The 20,434-nt window shown below is 36.7% G+C and overlaps 1 protein-coding gene across 1 annotated transcript in view; it reads left to right on the top strand.

Moving 5' to 3' along the window:
* afg1lb (AFG1 like ATPase b) overlaps positions 1 to 18,181 on the top strand; it is a 35,117-nt gene extending 16,936 nt beyond the window's left edge. The window contains exons 8-13 of the mRNA XM_067417655.1: positions 5,289 to 5,371; positions 6,381 to 6,451; positions 6,660 to 6,760; positions 14,596 to 14,736; positions 14,943 to 15,056; positions 16,465 to 18,181. Coding sequence (XP_067273756.1) covers positions 5,289 to 5,371; positions 6,381 to 6,451; positions 6,660 to 6,760; positions 14,596 to 14,736; positions 14,943 to 15,056; positions 16,465 to 16,593 — 639 coding nt within the window. The 3' untranslated portion in view covers positions 16,594 to 18,181. The remainder of the gene's footprint in view (positions 1 to 5,288; positions 5,372 to 6,380; positions 6,452 to 6,659; positions 6,761 to 14,595; positions 14,737 to 14,942; positions 15,057 to 16,464) is intronic.
* Positions 18,182 to 20,434: the final 2,253 nt, after the last annotated feature.

Genomic DNA, 20,434 nt, shown 5'->3' with positions numbered 1-20,434 from the left:
TGGTTTTCAGCCTCTGTAATAATAATAAATATTTATTGACCACCAGTAAGGCAGTACCCTTAAAAGGACATCTTTGTACCTTTTTTTACCACAAAAAGGTCCATAGTAGTACCTTAAGGTACGTATTTGTTCTCAATGGTACTAATATGCACCTTTTAGAAATAAAAATGTACAAAGATGTCCTTTTAAGGGTACTGCCCCAGCGACAAGCTGTTGTACTCCTAAAGGTACAATTTTGACACACTATGTTTCTGTGTGTATAATTATTTCTGAAGGATCATGTGACACTTGTTTTTAATTCTAGTAATATTTTGAATGGTAGTGTATATTTATCATTTATGAAACAATATATTGGCTTCTAAAGTCAACTAAAGACACCTTTTCAGTGCTTTTGTTTGCCACATTGTTTATATATATATATATATATATATATATATATATATATATATATATATATATATATATATAATACACACACCTGGCCATCCACATGATGTAAAAATGATTGGAATTCATCAGACCAGGCCGTCTTTCATTGTTCTGTGGTCCAGTTCTGATGCTCACGTGCCCACTGTTGGCGCTTTCGGCGGTGGACAGGGGTCAGCATGGGCACCCTGACTGGTCTACGGCTATGCAACCCCATATGCAACATTTGGTATTCTGAGTATTTTGACTCCTTTCTATTAGAACCAGCATTAACTTCGTGAGCAATTTGAGCAACAGTAGCTTGTCTATTTGATTGCCAGCCTATGACCCTGTTGCCGGGTCACCACTGTTCCTTCCTTGAACCACTTTTGATAGATACTGACTGCAGACCAGGAAAACCCCACAAGAGCTGCAGTTTTGGATATGCTCTCACCCAGTCGTCCAGCCATCACAATTTGACCCTTGTCAAACTCACTCAAATCCTTATGTTCGCCCATTTTTCCTGCTACTTTGAGGACAACATGTTTTACTTGCTGCACCCACTAACTGGTGCTGTGATGGTAAAAAAAAAACTTCACCTGTCTGGTCTTAATGTTATGCCTGATCAGTGTATACATATATGTGATTAATTGAGTTCATTTATTTTGATTTGACAGCCCTAATTATTATTAGGGCTGTAAGGTCCCCTTATTGACCCCATTACAGAGGTGTGATGATCTTAATTTTGCTCAAATGTCTCTCTTCGTTTTTGCTAACTGCTGTTCCCTATCTTCCCTTGAATTGGTGTGTGCATGCGTGTGCGTGCGCGTGCGTGTGTGTGTGTGTGTGTGTGTGTGTGTGTGTGTGTGTGTGTGTGTGTGTGTGTGTGTGTGTGTTTTCATGGTGAAGGTCTCTGGTGGGTAAGGATGAGTGTATGATGATTGAATGACTTGAAGATGGAGCAAAACTGAAAAGAGGCAATTTATGTTGGATTGCTGCTACTGTTCCACTGACCTTTTGTTAACCTCCTATCTCTAATATGTCTTATCATTCCCTTCCTTCAAAGCCATTTTATCATAAAATGTCCAAACCCTTACAGGGACATTAAAGTAGTTTTGAAGAATAGTTAACTAGACAGACAGAAAGACTTGATCTGATTAATTTGAGGCAGTTAATAAGAACAAGCCTATGAGAGACATCTAATCTCATAAACCGTTCATAGAGAGAGGACAGAGAAGTGGTTGCCAGGAATGCCGCCGTCTCTTCTCTTGCTGTTATTATTTTCTGTCTGATTTTGTGGCCTGTGTACACCAAGTTCAATTGGTAACTTTACAAAAGGTTTTATTTTTTAACATTGCTTAACTGCATTAGTTAATGCCATTTATGTTTAAACAAGCTTTTATTTGGACATTCTCTGAAAATAATACAACCTTAATGTAATGTTATCTTAACAGTACAAAAGTTTGGATTTAAAATCGTGTTGGCCCTGTCAAAATGGCTTTGGTGTGAATAAGCCTTAAATCAACATTTGAGGTGACTTGACATTCGTTAACGGTCACTCAAAAGAAGTTGTTTTGCCAAGTCACTGCTAAAGTTGGTCTGTCATGTTTTCAGCAGGCACAGATTAGCAAAGACTGAGGAGCGAGTGATTGTGATGGAGAGGATGAGAGCTGTGGCCTGTGGCCTCTGCCGAGGTCTGGGAGGTCCATGCTTTCAAAGCGAGGCAGATGTTCCAAGGGTGATGTTTCTTTAAGAGTCTTGGACAGGGCAAGGAGAGGTTGTGAGAACATTTTGAGTATGTTTTGAGAGCGTTCTGAGTAACTAACAAAGCCGGTTACATGTAAAGGGAATAGATAATTAGACGTAATTAGTGCGTTCACGTCGTTAACCACCCCCATTGCTCTCTCTCCCTCTCTTTTTCTCTCCCTCACACACACTCACTAGTCACCTAATCTCTCAATACATTCACTCAAGACGCACACACACACACACACACACAGAGACAAAATCACACACCGCAGTGGTAAAAACACTTTGATGTAAGAGGAGTCGTCCTGGACTCAAAAGCATAAAGGCAGTGTTTTAAGCTGTCTCTCGTTCTCTTTTTACCCCGCCCCTGCTTCCACCCCACCCCACCCCCCCTTTTCTTTTCTCCTACCCACAGAGGCTGTAAGACACACAAAGATGAATGGACTACAACCTTTCCCCCCTGTCCCCCTCTGCCACCTCTCTTTTTCAGTTCTCCCACCGTGCGCTCCTTAAGCCAGGCTCTGTCAATCCGCCCCTCTTCCTCCCTAACAGGAGAGAAAAAAGCATCAAATGTTTTTGGCTGTCAGTAATGAGGTAGTGGACCTCATCAGGGTCCAATCGCCAGCTATCCTTGGCTTTTGTTGGAGCTCAATGGCAACCCTTGCTTTGAAAAACTCAAAGGCAACTTTTTTGAGGAGTGGAGAAGAGATAGCAAGAGAGAGAGAGGGAGAGAGCAAGACAGACAGAAAGAGAGACAGACTTCATTCTTATTCTAAATGGTTGTGCAGGGAAGCTGTGGACATCCAGCACATGCAACGATAAAAAAATATTTTCATGATTTATCATCACAACTTTTTTTTTCTTTTGTCAAATCAACTTTAATTAATAATTAATTCAGATAACATAATATTTTGCGTTTCTATTTATTAAATCAATCTCCAACTTAAATTGTTTTATTTCAATTAACTCAAAATTTGAAGGCAAACAGGTAACATATTTTTTTAAGTTAAACCAACAATTGTTTTTGCAGTGCATTACTTTAAAAAAGCTTTGATTAAACATTTTACTATAAAATTTATAAATTAATAATTATATTATTATTATTAACATAAATGTGTTTTTTAGGTAATATGGACAGGCATGGTATTACAATAAATAAATAAAAAATATTATTGGGAAGAAGAATATTTTATTTTTGTTTATTTTGTTATATGTGGACATTTATGGTATTATGAAAGTGTTGTTATGATTATGATGAAAAATTATGTATTTGAAAAAAGGTGATATCCATCAGGTAATGTGGACACAAATTAATAGTAATTATTGTTGAAAAAGATTTCATTTATTTATGTATTTTTTTTAATATACCATGCAATATGTCCATATTTCCTGACAGATACTAAAAAGAGTGTTTTGTGAAATTAAAAAAAGAGCCAGAGCAGCCCACTCTTCTGTTGCCAATTATATAGCCAATCAGAAACACTCTCTACCTGTCAATCATTTTACATCTAGTGGGATGTGGTGTTGAGCAATTGAGGTGATCCGATTCAGTGGCTAAGTCAGTTAAAAAATATTTTCAAAATGGATGAAATGATCCACTAAACAGCCATAAATAATTAATTTTACTGCCAGCCAGTGCTCTAATCTCAAATCATGTATTATCCATTGCCATTTTAATTCTGTAGAAACACATTTTCGTTATTTTATTAAAGGTCAGTCGGTTATAAGATCCTGCGCGTTTATAGGGTCTGGTGGGAAAACCGAGGATGCGCTTCTGAGATGTGTGGCAAAGTGCATTCTGAGTTGAGAAGGGCAGATGATGAAGATCTTTGAGGAGTTATGAGTCTTTAATGAACCCATCAAAGACCATAATCATGCAATGATCCACAAGAGGACGTGTCTTCAACTGATTATAAAGAACCATGCGCTGGAATCATTACTGATTGTATTTCTCTCCCCCACTCCCTCCTCACGATTACTCTCCTGCGAGATGGAGACGGCCCATCAACTGTTAAGATATACTCGTGGAAATGGAAAGTTTTTTTTTTTTTTTTTTTTTAAGAAAAAGGATTGGGCGGGTGCAAAGGAATAGCACTTTTTGATGGCTGCTGGGGAAGCGTGGTGTCGTGGCCGTGGCGGCTGTTTACATGGAGGCCTGGTGACAAGGTCGAGCAGGGTTGATGAAGTGACACTTTTCCTTTTGTGTTCTTCTGCTCACGGTTTGTCAGCCTGTCATTACGGCTGATTCAGCCAATTGGCTCGGACGCGCAACTCTGCGCTCGAGAGAGAAAAGTTGACAGCGCTGGAGAATGGGGGGAAGAGGCGAGAGATACAGGAAGAAGAGGAATAGATCGCTCCTCTCTCGCTCTGTGTGGTGATTGCTAATTATCTTTAGTTCAAGGAGGAGGGTGGCGGAAAATTCACTGATTTCATAATTCGCTGGAGCTGTCATTGAGGACTGATTCAGGCAAAGGCCTCTCGCCTAAATACCACATATTATCCACATCCTGTTAAAAATAATCACCCTTCCTTTTCATCAGTCATTTTTGTCATCATTCCTCCAGCATTTTGTTTCGTTGGAATGTTTTTTGCCACTCTAGTTAGTTACACAGTCACTGAAGTAAGCAACTAACATTCAACAGTGCTGACGCATTAATTCAAATCAACATTACTTTTCATTTACATTATTTAAGCATTAGAACAGTTTCACATGATAACAAGTACAACGGTGCCATTATAAAATCTCCATACATGCATTTTGAAGACTGATAAAGTTGATTTCTTAATCTTTTACGGAATGTATTGTTTAGATGACAGGATTTTATATAATCTGTTAATACCTGAAACAGTAACAGTAGTTAAAAAAGTCACCAGTAAGGTCAAACTTAATGTAAGGCTTAAACATGGCTTATGAAATAGATCACATGTTGTGAATATTGTTTTGTTATAACAATTAACCACATAGTAACCATCGTGTCGCATTGTCACCACCTAGGGGGGAAATGTGTATTGCAAGCTAGAATGCAAATAACTGGTGTAATTTAAAAAGAAATGTCGCTTTCTCTCTTTTTATTTGTAATCATTCATTCTCTTATTTGTAACCAACCAACCACATTTGTCCCTTTGTTGTACAGGAGTGCTGTCATACTATCTGTCTTGACACTGGAAAAGATTACCGGAAAAGGAAAATGGAATCATCAGAAAGACTTTACTACATGTAAGTCATGTAACACTTTTTGAGCACTGCACAAGAGCTCAACATCAAACCGGTAATTATTAAATTGTAACACACTACAGTTACTTCTTATTAATTGTTTGTTTTGGATTTCCTAGACTTTTATGGCTTATACACATATTATTCCTGACAAATTTGAAAAGTTTGAGGTCAGAAAGAATTTTTTTTAAAGAAATTAATACATTTATTCCACAAGGATGCATTCAATTGTTCAAAGGTGGCAGTAAATAAATGCAACAAAAAAATGCTTACTTTTCCCAAACAAATGTGCAGCACAACTGTTTTCAACATTGATAATAATAAGAATTTCTTGAGCACTAAATCATAATATTAAAATGAGTTGTGAAGGATCATGTGACAATGAAGTTTAGTAGGAATGCAATTATATATTCTTTATTTTCTGTTTTCTTATTTGATATACAGTAAGTTAAATATATCTTATTTTCATTCTTACTACAAGCCTATTAATGTAACGTACTTTACCAAACATAAATGTTTTTATATATAAAATGTCTGGTATATATATATATATATATATATATATATATATATATATATATATATATATATATATATATATATATATATATATATATATATATAATTTGTTAAGTTATGAAGTAAAACGAAAAAAAATTACAATTGCCCCTGGTCTCGCCTACCATCTGAGAAGAGAAAACAGAATTACATGTCATGAGTGCATATTAATTTAAATATACATACGCCGTCTTTTTCTGACTTATTATAAAGCCTTTATCTCAACAGCTGCTCTTTCAGAGGATGTTTAATATGCATGTGTTTGTTGACACCTGATTGCTGCTCCCTCTTATTCACACTCTCTCAATGTTTGCGTTTTGAATCCAACATCCTGTTCCAGGAGGCACTGTGAAAATTCAAACACAGGCCTTCAGCACACACTGTTTGATGTGACCACTTCAAACCTGGTTAATTTCATATTCAATTATCTCTCTCTTTCACTCGCTTTCCATAGATCAAGTGAGCCTGATGCAGAGAATGCTGTCAATACGCTGTTTGAGGAACTGGCCTACAGACAAAATGATGGTAAGCAACTCAATTTCCCTTTGCATAGATGGGGTTTTAAGGTTAAGTGTTGATGTTTCCTTGACTTGGTGTGTGAGGTTTGATCTTGTAGTTGGGTTAGATTTTGTGTTGACTGTTTTGATGTGCAGGCCACAGTTTCAGTGCTAAATTGTTAGGTCTTTCCAATGCATTCAGTCTAATAACTATGTCTAACTCTAACTATTGATAGTAACCAGACCAAGGGTGTTGAACGTGCAGGGAAGAGAAGTAACCTTGAGCCGGACCTGTGGAACCATTGCAGACTGCACCTTTCGAGAGCTGTGTGAACGAGTGAGTCTGTAGAAAAAAAACATAAAGTGGTGATTTGAGATCAGGTTTATGTGTTAGGATGTGGATATAAGAGGGTGGGGGGTTAAGACAGGAAGGCACCTTATATGTACAAATACAAATATATATATATATATATATATATATATATATATATATATATATATATATATATATATATATATATATATATATATATATATATATATATATATATATATATATCATAAATCATGGAGGGTCCGAAATTGTCATTGTGAGAGACATAATCAAAAAAAAATATTTTTTTTTTTAACAATTTAATTGTATAATACAGCTGCAAATAAGTATGTGAACACCTGAGAAAATCAATGTTATACAGTTATACAATATTTGGTACAGTAGCACACACTGCAGGAGGGATTTTGGCCCACTCCTCCACACAGATCTTCTATAGATCAGTCAGGTTTTTGGCCTGTTGCTGAAAAACACTGAGTTTGAGTTCCCTCCAAAGATTCTCTATTGGGTTTAGGTCTGGAGACTGGCTAGGCCACGCCAGAACCTTGATATGCTTCTTACAGAGTCACTCTTTGGTTATCCTGGCTGTGTGCTTCGGGTCATTGTCATGTTGGAAGACCCAGCCTCGACCCTTCAATGCTCTATCTAAGGGAAGGAGTTTTATCCCCAAAATCTCGAAATACATGGCCCCGGTCATCCTCTCCTTAATACAGTGCAGTTGCCCTGTCCCATGTGCCGAAAAACACCCCTAAAGCATGAATCTACCACCCCCATGTTTCACAGGGGGGATGGTGTTATTGGGATGCTACTCCCAATACACGTTTAGTGGAATTATGACCAAAAAGTTATATTTTGGTCTCATCTGACCACATGACTCCTCTGGATCATCCAAAAGGCAAACTAAAGATGGGCCTGGACATGTGCTGGTTTAAGCAGGGGAACCTTCTGTACCATGCATGATTTCAAACCATGACGTCTTAGTGTATTACCAACAGTAATCTTGGAAATGGTGGTCCCAGCTCTTTTCATGTAATTGACCAGCTCCTCCTGTGTAGTTCTTGGCTGATTTCTCACTTTTCTTAGGATCACTGAGACCACATGAGGTAAGATCTTGCATAGAGCCCCAGTCCGAGGGAGATTGACAGTCATGTTTAGCTTCTTCCATTTTCTAATGATTGCTCCAACAGTGGACCTTTTTTCACCAAGCTGCTTGGCAATTTCCCCGTAGCCCTTTCCAGCCTTGTGGAGGTGTACAATTTTGTCTCTAGTGTCTTTGGACAGCTCTTTGGTCTTGGCCATGTTAGTAGTTGGATTCTTACTGATTGTATGGGGTGGACAGGTGTCTTTATGCAGCTAATGACCTCAAACAGGTGCATCTAATTTAGGATAATAAATGGAGTGGAGGTGGGTATCTTAAAGACAGGCTAACAGGTCTTTAAGAGTCAGAATTCTAGCTGATAGACAGGTGTTCAAATACTTATTTGCAGCTGTATCATACAAATAAATAGTAAACAAATCATGCATGTTGATTTCTGGATTATTTTTTTTTAGATTATGTCTCTCACAGTGGACATGCACCTATGATGACCATTTCGGACCCTCCATGATTTCCAAATGGGAGAACTTGCAAAATAGCAGGGTGTTGTAATACATATTTTCCTCACTGTGTGTGTGTGTGTGTGTGTGTGTATATATGTGTGTGTATATATGTGTGTGTATATATATATATATATATATATATATATATATATATATATATATATATATATATATATATATATATATATATATATATATATATATATATATATATATATATATATATATGTGTCTTTTTTATTTATTTTATAGCAAATGTATAGCCTGACGTGGTCATACTCAATTCTAGTCAGAATATGAGTCTGAAACTGCTCCATTGGGCTGTGATTATGGGGCGTGTTTCAACCGAACCAGGAAAGACATCAATTGGATAGACCTACAACCAATCAGAGCAATGAAGCGGCGCATCGTGTTCAACTGAACTGTGTTGCCAAGTCCACGTTTTTTAACCCGCGGGTTGTTTTCTATGTCCACGGGTTGAAGCGACTATTATGTGATATATAGAGCCATGAGTGCGAATAACACACATTTTACCCCCCAAATGCCATTTTTCCCCCGGAGAACCCCCTGAAAAGCTATTGTTTAGGGATAGTAGTTGGTGGGTTTTGTTGGTCAAACTTGGCAACCCTTTCTGCACGCGCACTGGAATCAGGCTGGAATACACGATCTTTGCCGGGTTTGTAAAAAAAAAAAATATATATTGATGATACACAGAGCACTTACCCAACATGATCATCATTTATGAGAGAAATTGTGAAGGTAAATGCAGATACAAACAAGCTCTCTGTTTAGGATTCGAAAAAATATAATCCAAGCCCCTTTGATGACATGCATGATTATGTTACTGTTGATCATCTGTCCTAGCCTGACAAGCCAGACCCACATCAAGATGTTTGGTCTGGAAACTCACCATAATCTGAGGCTCAATCTGAGGGGCGGGATAAACGGTTGTCTTTCAAACTCCCTCTGCACGCGATAGGATAGCGCTACAGCCAACCAGAGCAACGAAGGTGAAGCAGAGCTCGTTGACAGATTAAACACATCTTCCCTTTTTAAGAATGACTTCAGTGCCGTTCTTTGTTCTTTTCTCAGAGAAAAGCTTAACTCCAAGTCTTCCAGAGTCGCGGTCAAAACTGATTCGAAAGACCGCTGTTCGCCAATTTCTGTGTTTACTAGAAGCACGCAAACGCAACTCGGCCATCGTCATTATGGTCCAGCCCACCGACTCTATACACGATGTGATTGGCCCGGCAAGAGTTAGGGGAATACAGCTCAGAAGGGTATGAGAGTTACTAGACGACACTCGCGGGCAGATTAGATTTGCTGCTGCTAGTGTGCGTCTAGATTTCTAGGCTACATATGTCCATCATCGTCTAAAGCCCGCCCTGATGATTTCATTGGTCTGAACAGTTTCTGTTCGGGGATAATTACTCCTCTATGGAGCAAGGCCAGACCAAACTGCCCGACCTAAAAAAATTGTGGGGCTAAGTTCGGCTGGCATCCAGGCTAGCAAATTTACTGTATAGACTGCTGTTTAGAAGTTTGGGTGCAATAAGATTTTAAGAAGCTTTTTTAAAGTATCTTATACTCACCAAGGCTGTATAAAAAATATTTTTAAAAAAATGAAATAATAGTACAATTTAAGATTTAATTTTATGTAAATATATTTAATATTTTCATTATCATTACTCAAGTCTTTTGTATCCAAAAATATTAGAATATGCTGATTTGCTGCCCCATAAACATTTCTTATGATTAAAAATGTTATTGTAGAAACGTATAATTTTTTTTCAGGATTCTTTGATGAATAAAAAGTAGATTTTTGTAACTGTCTTTACTCTTTATTCTTTACTTCTTGATCAATTGAATGCGTCCTTGCTGAATAAAATCATTCAGACCCCAAACTTTTGAACAGTAGTGGAGTAACACAAAAGCATTTCAACACTATTATTATATTGGGATGTGAAGGATGTCAAACCTCTCTTACCTAACTTTCTTTTAACTGCTTTTTTCTACTCTGCTGCCACCACATCCATCATACCAATCTCCTGATACTATCGCTACTTCCAAAATTGCATACTGTCTGAGTAGGTACTTCCAATTACGCTCTATATAGTATGAATATGGACAGTATGAATGACATTGACGTAGTACACCCTCAATGATTCTACTGTCAGGTGATCAACCAGTGTCAGTTGCAGCGCTGCACTTCCATTCATAAATCCCCTCTAATGGTCTCATGGGATAGTCCATCATATGCGCACTTCAGAATCTTGGTAGATCATCCGGGAACTTTTAGCCTACATTTTTTCAAATACTATGTATTAGGACATTGTACTTTTTTGGCCTGCCGTTTTTCGCATACTATACAGTAGGGAAGTAGTCGATTTTGGACACAGTGTATGTAATCGCCCATGCCTTGATCCATCCATCCATGACTCAATTTATCATTGCAGCCATGTCTAGGACTAGTCTAAGCCAGCATGCATGTGTGTGTGTGCTTGTTTATGTATGTAACCTTGGATTTGGTTTACCAGTTTGAAGCTCCCTTTTTATTTGTGAAGGAAAGAAAGGATGAGCATGCTGCTCTCTAATGGAACCGAGGCACTGTCTCTGCGTCCTTCAGTGCTTTTGAAAGTGCTGTTCACTTCAGTGTTCTGAGAGTGTGTGTGTTTGTGTGTGTGCATGTACGTGTGGATTTGTCTGAAGAGTCCTCAACTTCTTCGTCTTCATAGTCAGGCTAATGCAGTAGGGAGCATGTCAGCATGTGTTAATGTGCCTTTCCACTTAGTTACCACAGAGATACATGTTACCCAGAGAAGATACAAAATATAGGGTGAAATAGATGATTAGAGACAAAAATTCAAGAGGGAATAAGCACATGAGATAAGAGAGATGGATGGGTAAAAAGGTATGTGCTAAGGTTTCAGAACCAACATCAGTGAAGTTTCCCTCTTATTCACTGTCAAGGTGGTACTGAAGCAAATGAATATACAGTGGGTATGGAAAGTATTCAGACCCCCTTACATTTTTCACTCTTTGTTATATTGCAGTCATTTGCTAAAATCATTTGAGTTAATTTTTTTCACATTAATGTGTACACAGCACCCCATATTGACAGAAAAACACAGAATTGTTGACATTTTTTCAGATTTATTAAAAAACAGAAATATCACATGGTCCTATCAGACCCTTTGCTCAGTATTAAGTAAAGCACCATTTTGATCTAATACAGCCATGAGTCTTTTTGGGAAAGATGCAACAAGTTTTTCACACCAAGATTTGGGGATCCTCTGCCATTCCTCCTTGCAGATCCTCTACAGTTCTGTCAGGTTGGATGTAAACGTTGGTGGAGGTGGACATCTATTTTCAGGTCTCTCCAGAGATGCTCAATTGGGTTTAAGTCAGGGCTCTGGCTGGGCCATTCAAGAACAGTCATGGAGTTGTTGTGAAGCCACTCCTTCATTATTCTAGCTGTATGCTTAGGGTCATTGTCTTGTTGGAAGGTGACCCTTCGGCCCAGTCTGTGGTCTTGGGCACTCTGGAGAAGGTTTTTGTCTAGGATATCCCTGTACTTGGCCGCATTCATCTTTCCCTCGATTGCAACCAGTCGTCCTCTCCCTGCAGCTGAAAAACACCCCCACAGCATGATGCTGCCACCACCATGCTTCACTGTTGGGACTGTATTGGACAGGTGATGAGCAGTGCCTGGTTTTCTCCACACATACCGGTTAGAATTAAGTCTCATCAGACCAGAGAATCTTATTTCTCACCATCTTGGTGAGAGTCATTCAGGTGTTTTTTTTTTTTTTTTTGCAAACTCCATGCAGGCTTTCATGTGTCTTGCACTGAGAAGAGGCTTCCATCTGGCCACTCTGCCATAAAGTCCTGACTGGTGCAGGGCTGCAGTGATGGTTGGCTTTCTACAACTTTCTCCCATCTCCCGACTGCATCTCTGGAGCTCAGTCACAGTGATCTTTGGGTTCTTCTTTACCTCTCTCACCAAAGCTCTTCTCCCCTTGATAGCCCAGTTTGCCCAGACGGCCAGCTCTAAGAAGGGTTCTGGTCATCCCAAACTACTTCCATTTAAGGATTATAGAGGCCACTGTGCTCTTAGGAACCTTAAGTGCAGCATCATTTTTTTTTTTTGTAACCTGGGCCAGATTTGTGCCTTGCCACAATTCTGTATCTTATTCAGGCAGTTCCTTTTTGACCTCATGATTCTCATTTGCTCTAAAATGCACTATGAGCTGTAAGGTCTTATATAGACAGGTGTGTGGCTTTTCTAATCAAGACCAATCAGTATAATCAAACACCGCTGGACTCAAATGTATATGTGTAGAACGTGTAGAACCATCTCAAGGATGATCAGAAGAAATGGACAGCACCTGAGTTAAATATATGAGTGTCACAGCAAAGGGTCTGAAAACTTAGGACCATGTGATATCTCAGTTTGTCGTTTTTAATACATATGTAAAACTGTCAATAATTTTGTGTTTTTCTGTCAATATGGGGTGCTGTGTGTACATTAATGAGAAAAAATGAACTTAAATGAAATTAGCAAATGGCTGCAATATAAAAAAGAGTGAAAAATGTAAGGGGTCTGAATACTTTCTGTACCCATATTTTTTAAATACAATATACACTAGCTGTGTATGTTTATGCTCACTAAGGCTGCATTTATTTGATTTAAAAAAACAGTAAACACCAGTAATATTGAAAATCTATTAAAACAATTTTTTTCTCGTTTCATATGTTTAAAAAAATGTAATATCTCTATGATGGCCATTAATCCTGTCTTCAGTGTCACATGATCCTTTATTTGGTGCTCAAGAAACATTTCTTATTATTATGATTGATGAAAACACTGCTTAATATATTTATATAAATTAGGAACAGATTTAGAATTTCAGGATCCTTTAATGAATAGAAAGTTAAAAAGAACTTTATTTGAAATATGTTTTGTAACAATCTAAAAGTCTTTAATTTAACTTTTGATCAATGTAATGTATCCTTTATGATTAAATGTATTCATTTCTGACCCCAAACTTCTGAAGGAATAATGAATACCAAACCCAAAAATGTTTATCATTTACTCATCCTCATGTCATCCATATTCGTATGACTTTCTATATTTAGTTTTGAATAACGCAGTGGCCATTTTCCCCAATTAAATTACAGTGAATAAGGATGTGAAAGCACAAAACACAATGAAAAATTATATTATTATAAAGGTTTTCAATATTAATTATATCCATAACTAATTATTAATATTATTATATATTTTCAATGCAATCAGGCGTATAATGTTTGTCTGGTGGGCGAAAAATAGCCCAAAAAATTCAATAGACTTAACATAGAGAAGTTTGTGTGATCATATCTCTGCATCAGAACATCACAAAGACTGGTCTCATATCAATTTGGCCTATCAAGCAGCTAATAAGTAGTAACATTCAAACTTCATAGCCACGCCCTAGCAACCAGTTGAAGCACCCTAGCAACCATGTATCAATATTAACAAGCTATTTCTCAGCAGCAGAGCATTGTAGAAATGCAGAGTTGGGCTCTTGTGACTGAGACTGGCAAATAGTCTTTAAAGGTTTAGTTCACCCAAAAATGAAATTGATGTCATTAATGACTCTCCCTAATGCTGTTCCACACCCATAAGACCCGTTCATCTTCGGAACACAGTTTAAGATATTTTACATTTAGTCCGAGAGCGTATGCAAGTGTATGCAGCGTATTGATTCATGATTCGGATTGCGTGTCAAACTGCCAAAATGCTGAAATCATGTGGCATTGGCGATCCGAATAATGAATCAATACGCTGAGTCATAACCGTTTTAATCTTTATTAGAGGATTGAAAACAAACCCGGAAGAGAACACAATGCTGAATAAAATCGTTGTTTTTGGTATTTTTGAACCAAAATGTATTTTCGATGCTTCAAGAGATTCTAACTAACTAACTGATGCCACTTATGGACTACTTTGGTGATGTTTTTATTCCCTTTCTGGACATGGACAGTATAGTGTGCATACACTTGCATACGCTCTCATATGGGTTTGGAACAACACAAAGGTAAACAGAATTTTAGTTTTTTGATGAACTATCATCCATTTTACAGAATAGCTGTAATACAGAAAAACAAAATAGAATAACTATTATACAGAAAGTAAATGTTTAATAATCATTAATATTATCTAATCTCTTCATGTGTGTCTGTTTATTTGTTGTTTAAAGCCATTGGGTGCAGGTGATTATTTAGAAATCGCACAGCATTTTGACACAGTCATCATACGGAATGTTCCTCACCTTCGGGTTGGAATGAAGGACCAAGCCAGACGTCTCACCACACTCATTGACAACTTTTACGACCAAAAGGTAACGTGCTAAACACGCCGCAATACATACTGACCCTGACTTCCTGAAAGCTCACGTAGGCCTTTGCCATGCCCATCTTCAGAATTAAAAACACAATTCATTTATGTGCAGTCCTCAAAAATCATACCTTTATCGATTTCCTAATCATAATCTCCTGTGTACCAACATATGTACAATGGCACACTTTCTCTGTCTAAAACTCTCAGGTTAGAGTGGTGATGTTGGCTGATGCACCTTTAGACCGCCTTCTTGATCAGGGACCGATGACAGGAGAGGAAGCAAGAGATCGCCTAATGCTGGATGAACTCGGCCTGACTGATGTAATGACAACACCCTCAAAAATGTGCCACCGTAGGCATTACATTAGAATTTTACATTATACTTTTGAAACTATATCATAAACGCATACTGTCAGAATACATTACTATGGCATCAAAAATCTTCAAAAAATGCTCTACCAGTCCATGAGTTATTTTTGTATAATTTATAAACCATTTCAGAATGTATTTTTAGTTTAAATTAGCTTTTTGTCTGTATTTTTATTTTAGTATTTCTCATTTGCTTTTGTCACTTTGATTAGTTTTTGTAATAGTTCTATAAAGCTTTCAATAATTTTGTTTCAATTTTAGTCATTTTAATACTTAAACTTATTTCAGCCAATCCAACATTTCTAATTTCCGTTTTAATATGTATAAGTTATCTAATATTGATTTTGCATTTTATTCCAGATATATTTCAGTTACTGGAAAACTATTTTTAATAGTCCATGAAGAGAAGTTATCAATGATTAAAGGGGTCATATCACGCATTTGTTATTTTATTTATTCCCTGAAGTTGAATTGTAATAGTAACATCTTTGTGCCAAAATGTTTCCATCCCATTTTCTAACCTGTCTTTGCCTTAAAATTAAAAAGGCATTTTTTTCTCCTTCTCCTTTAAAGGGATATTTCACTCAAAAATGAAAATTCGTTGTTTATCTGCTTACCCCTTGGGCCTCCAAGATGTAGGTTTGTTTGTTTCTTCAGTAGAACACAAATTAAGATTTTTAACTCCAACATGCATTATACGAGCAACGGTTAGAGATAAAAATCTTAATTTGTGTTCAACGGAAGTGAAAAGCTAAAGGTAGGCTATAATATAAATTAAGTACAGTACAGTCGCATGGCATTAAACTTCCGGCAACTCTTTCTGTCTTAGTTTAAAAACATTTTGAGTAAGAATAGTTTTCAAGAGCTAAACAACAAGGTTGTGAAAGCAGACTAGAGAGTAGATGAGTTTATCTGTTTTTGGCCCCCAACAACCTTTGTTGTCCCATTTAGCCACTTAGCAACCGCCTTTTACAAGACAAGGAAAGGTTTTTAAAAATCACAAGGGTATTACTTATGTATTTTAAATCGTAGAATAAACTTGAAAATATCTTGAGTTTGTGTACACCAAAACCTATAAAAAGCAACAACATTGACTTCAGGATGACAGATCCGGAAGTGCTAATAGGCTAACTTGTTTCCGGGTTTTGGCCTACAAAAATACACCATCCCTGTGAAACTCCTTAACTTTTCCATGGCAGTCAAGGTTCTAAACACTCAACAGGCAACAGTAACATGTTCCATACATATCATGTATTGATATGACCCCGTAAAATAGAGAAAATCTTTATTTTGTAAGCTTTGCTAATATCTATAGAATGGCATTTGTAATTGCTCAACTGCCTATATTTATTTTGTACAGGAAACCAGTGAGCAATTGACACTATTCACAGCAGATGAAGAGGTCTTTGCCTTCAAGAGGACACTGTCTCGCCTCACAGAGATGCAGACAGAAGAGTACTGGATTAGAGGCGATCGGAGTCGAATGTAAACGGAAACACCAGTGCAGTTACCAACTGCCTCTTAGTAGAGTCCATGTGACCTCCTTAAACATTTGGGGTGGTATATTTCCATCACCATAAACAGACTGTAAGCCTTATTACTACTTTACAGCAAATTAGAATAATCCATATGCTCACCGCACGATTAATATGCTAAACTTAATCTCTCTCATACACTGACAGCATGGAGTAGGTCAGTAGGATAATGCAGATGCTGCCAAATGAGAAGACATCTAGCACCCTCTAGTGGATTAAGTATTATGCAGTATTTAGTATATTATTGAAATACACTCTGATTGGAAACATTACTATTTTTAGTGTCTCTTACGCATCAAGTCTGCATTTTTTGATCAAAAATATAGAGAGAAAAAAACTGTAATATTGTGAAATATTATTACAATTTTAAATAATGGTTTTCTATTTGTATAATTTAAAATATAATTTATTTCTGGGATGCAAAGCTGAATTATTATCAGCCATTACTCCAGCCTTCAGTGTTACATGATCTTTCAGAAATCATTATAATATGCTGATTTGATAGTAAGTTATCATCAGTGCTGGAAACAGTTGTGCTGCTTAATATTTTTTGGAACCTTAGATACTTTTTTTCTGGATTCATTAATGGATAAAAATTTGTTAAAGAGAACAGCATTTATTCACAATAGAAATCCTTTGTAATAATATATATCACTTTTGATCAATTTTACACATCCTTGCTGAATAAAAGTAATAATTTATTTCAAAAAAGAAAGAAAAAAATTACAGACCACAAGCTTTTGAACGGTAGTGTATATTGTTACAAAATATTTTTGTAACAATATACACAACAATAATATATATTTTAAATAAATGCTTTCCTTTTTATTTATCAAAGAATCCTGAAAAAGAATCATGGTTTATAACAAAAACATATTAATTTGCACAACTGTTGGCAATATTGATAATAAATCAGCATATCAGACTGATTTCTGAAGGATCATGTGACACTGAAGACTTGAGCAATGATGCTGAAAATGCAGCTTTGCAAATCAATTATATTTTAAAAGTATATTAAAATAGAAAACCATTTTAAATTGTAGTAATATGTCTCAATATTACTGTTTATTTCTGTTTTTTTTTTAATAAATAAAGGCTTGATGGGCATAGAAGGCTTCTTTCAAAAATATAAAATCATGTCTCCAAACTTTTGATCTGTAGCCTACTGTATATGTGAATGCTTTATGTCTTATGTGAAAGTATGTAGTTACAGTTGTGGTCAGAATTATAGGCACTCCAGTTGAATATGATAAAAGATGGCTGTAAAAATAAATCTGCGTTGTTTATCCTTTTAATCTTTCATTCAAAAAAACTGCAAAAATCTAACCTTTCATTGACGTAAAATACTTGAAATCACATTATTAAATAAAACACATGGGCCATAATTATTTGCACCCTTTTATTAAATACTTTTTGCAACCTCCATTTGCCAAGATAACAGCTCTGAGTCTATAATGCCTGATGAGGAGAACATCTGATGAGATCAGAGACCATTCCTTCATACTGAATCTATCTAGATCCGTCAGATTCCCAGCTTCATGTTGGTGCTTCTTCTTCAGTTCATCCCACTCATTTCCTATAGGGTTCCGCAGCTCAGGGAACTGGGATAGTCATGGCAGAAGCTACATTTGGCACTCAGTGTCCCATTTGTGTTGCTTTTCATGTTTGGTTTGGATCGTTGTTCAGGCCCCCTGGGGCCTATTGCACAAAACAAGGGATTAAGCTAGGATATCTTGGTGATCTTGTCATACAAAATTTAGTACACTGCTGTCGTGTAAACGTACCCTGAAAGCACACTCACACCAAGACAATATAGAACTGTATATAGCGAATAATTTGAGCCAGGATCACCAAGATATCCCGGCTTAATCGCTTATCCTGGTTTTGTGCAATGATGGAAGATCCAACCACTGCCCATTATAAGATTTCTAGCAGAGTCTGTTAGGTTTAAAAAAAAATTCTGTTAGTATTTGCTAGAAATCTGGCCCAACATTATTAAAGATGTGCTACTTTTTTTCCCTGTTTGCTGTCAAAAAGCTTTGTTTTTTTTTTTTGTTTTTTTTTTTTGTTTAATTTGACAATACAACCAGGTCCAGTTTGAAGTTCCAGAATATGCAGGATTTTGTTTTTCGATGAGCGTTGAGGATTTTTCTTGAATCTCTGAAATAGCATGTGGTGATGTAGGAGTTTGAATTTTTATTATTTTTTTTCTGACACCAAGACTCAACTAGTCTCCGCAATTCTCCACCTGTGATCCTTGGAGAAATAATTAACAATAATAAAAATATTAATAATAATTAATGTTGAAGGTAAAATTGTTGAAATTATGAGGTCATGACATCAGTCAGTTTATGTCATAGTTATGACTTAGTATTTTAATTATAATTTACCAAAGCATGGTATTTTTTCTAATGTGGCAGAAGTGGGCTTCCATTCTTAAATTATTAAAATAGTTGCAATAACACTTTAAACAACTCCCCCCTTCTCTCTCTCTCTTTCTCTCTCTCTCTCTCTCTCTCTCTCTCTCTCTCTCTCTCTCTCTCTCTCTAAAAAAATAAAATAATTCAGTGACTTGGAAGTAAATATCAGTAATAATTAACTTAATAAAATGTCTAAATATAATTTACTTTATAGTTTGTTGAACAAACCAAAATAATGTACTACAATAAATTATTTATTTAAAATATACTCAATATATTTGAGAATGGAGAATTAAATTGATATGTTTCAAGAACAAAAATATTACACAAATCAAGATGTTAAATATTTAACACAGAGAAGAAATTGAGAAAGTTTACTCGATTAAAACAATGCACCCCTCCCCCACCGTTAACGTGACGACGACTCAACGGTTGAGTGAACGAGATGAGTGCGGGCTGTTTGAATTCCCTAGTCACCAGGGCAGTTACTTCTTCTCAGCGTCGCAGAATTTCCTCTGTGAAATTCAGGTTTGTGTGTTTTCATTTCTATACTTGGGACCAGCCATGAACAGCATACATCTGACAAGTCTCTTTCCTGTAATTTATATGTTTGGTCTAAAGGCGGCAGTAGAAGATAGTTATGTTGCTTGTGTGCACAGCCCACGTGCTCTGTGTTATTGACATTAGTAAAGCATAGCCTACTGCAGCTCCCTTTATCTGAGAGAACAGAACTATAGCACTGTAGTGGCCCTCTCCAACAAACAAATATTGTACGATGCATATCATGTACTCAGGAATACTGAACAACCTTCTTAAATAAAACAAGTACAAAATTGAAATACAAATGTATTGAATATGTAACTATCACCATGCTAATGGCAATATGTGTAACGTTAGCCTACTCTAAAGCGAGTGACATTATTGGAAACATGGTGTGTTAAGATGAGGAATGGTCACCTGCCGATTTCCATTTATGCAGTGTAAGGAACAAAGGAGAGGGAGACAGAGAGTGGGGGGGGGGGTGATTGGAAAAAGATAAGGATGAATAAAGGAGTCTTTGAGCAAACAATGTGACTGAATGGCAACAGCATTATTCCACTTGTTGTGTCCCATGCAAAAGTATCACAGAATGCCCCCATTTAACATAAGTCGTGCGATTATGTAATTTTACAGGTATTTCTGACTCTGAACCTGCATTTATGTCGTTATTATTAATCTCAGCTCGCATAATTTGATTGTGCGCGCCGCCGACAGGTGGGAAAGCAGCGTGCATTTCTTTCCAAACATCCGTCGAAATCACTACGCCCGAGAAAATGCGCATCTCTGGAACAAAGACGTGCTCGTGTTTTGGTAAGACGTCACTGTACTAGAGTAG

This window comes from Pseudorasbora parva, chromosome 15 (genome assembly GCF_024679245.1).
Source record: "Pseudorasbora parva isolate DD20220531a chromosome 15, ASM2467924v1, whole genome shotgun sequence".
Taxonomy (NCBI): domain Eukaryota; kingdom Metazoa; phylum Chordata; class Actinopteri; order Cypriniformes; family Gobionidae; genus Pseudorasbora; species Pseudorasbora parva.
This window is presented reverse-complemented; position numbering and strand designations above follow the sequence as displayed.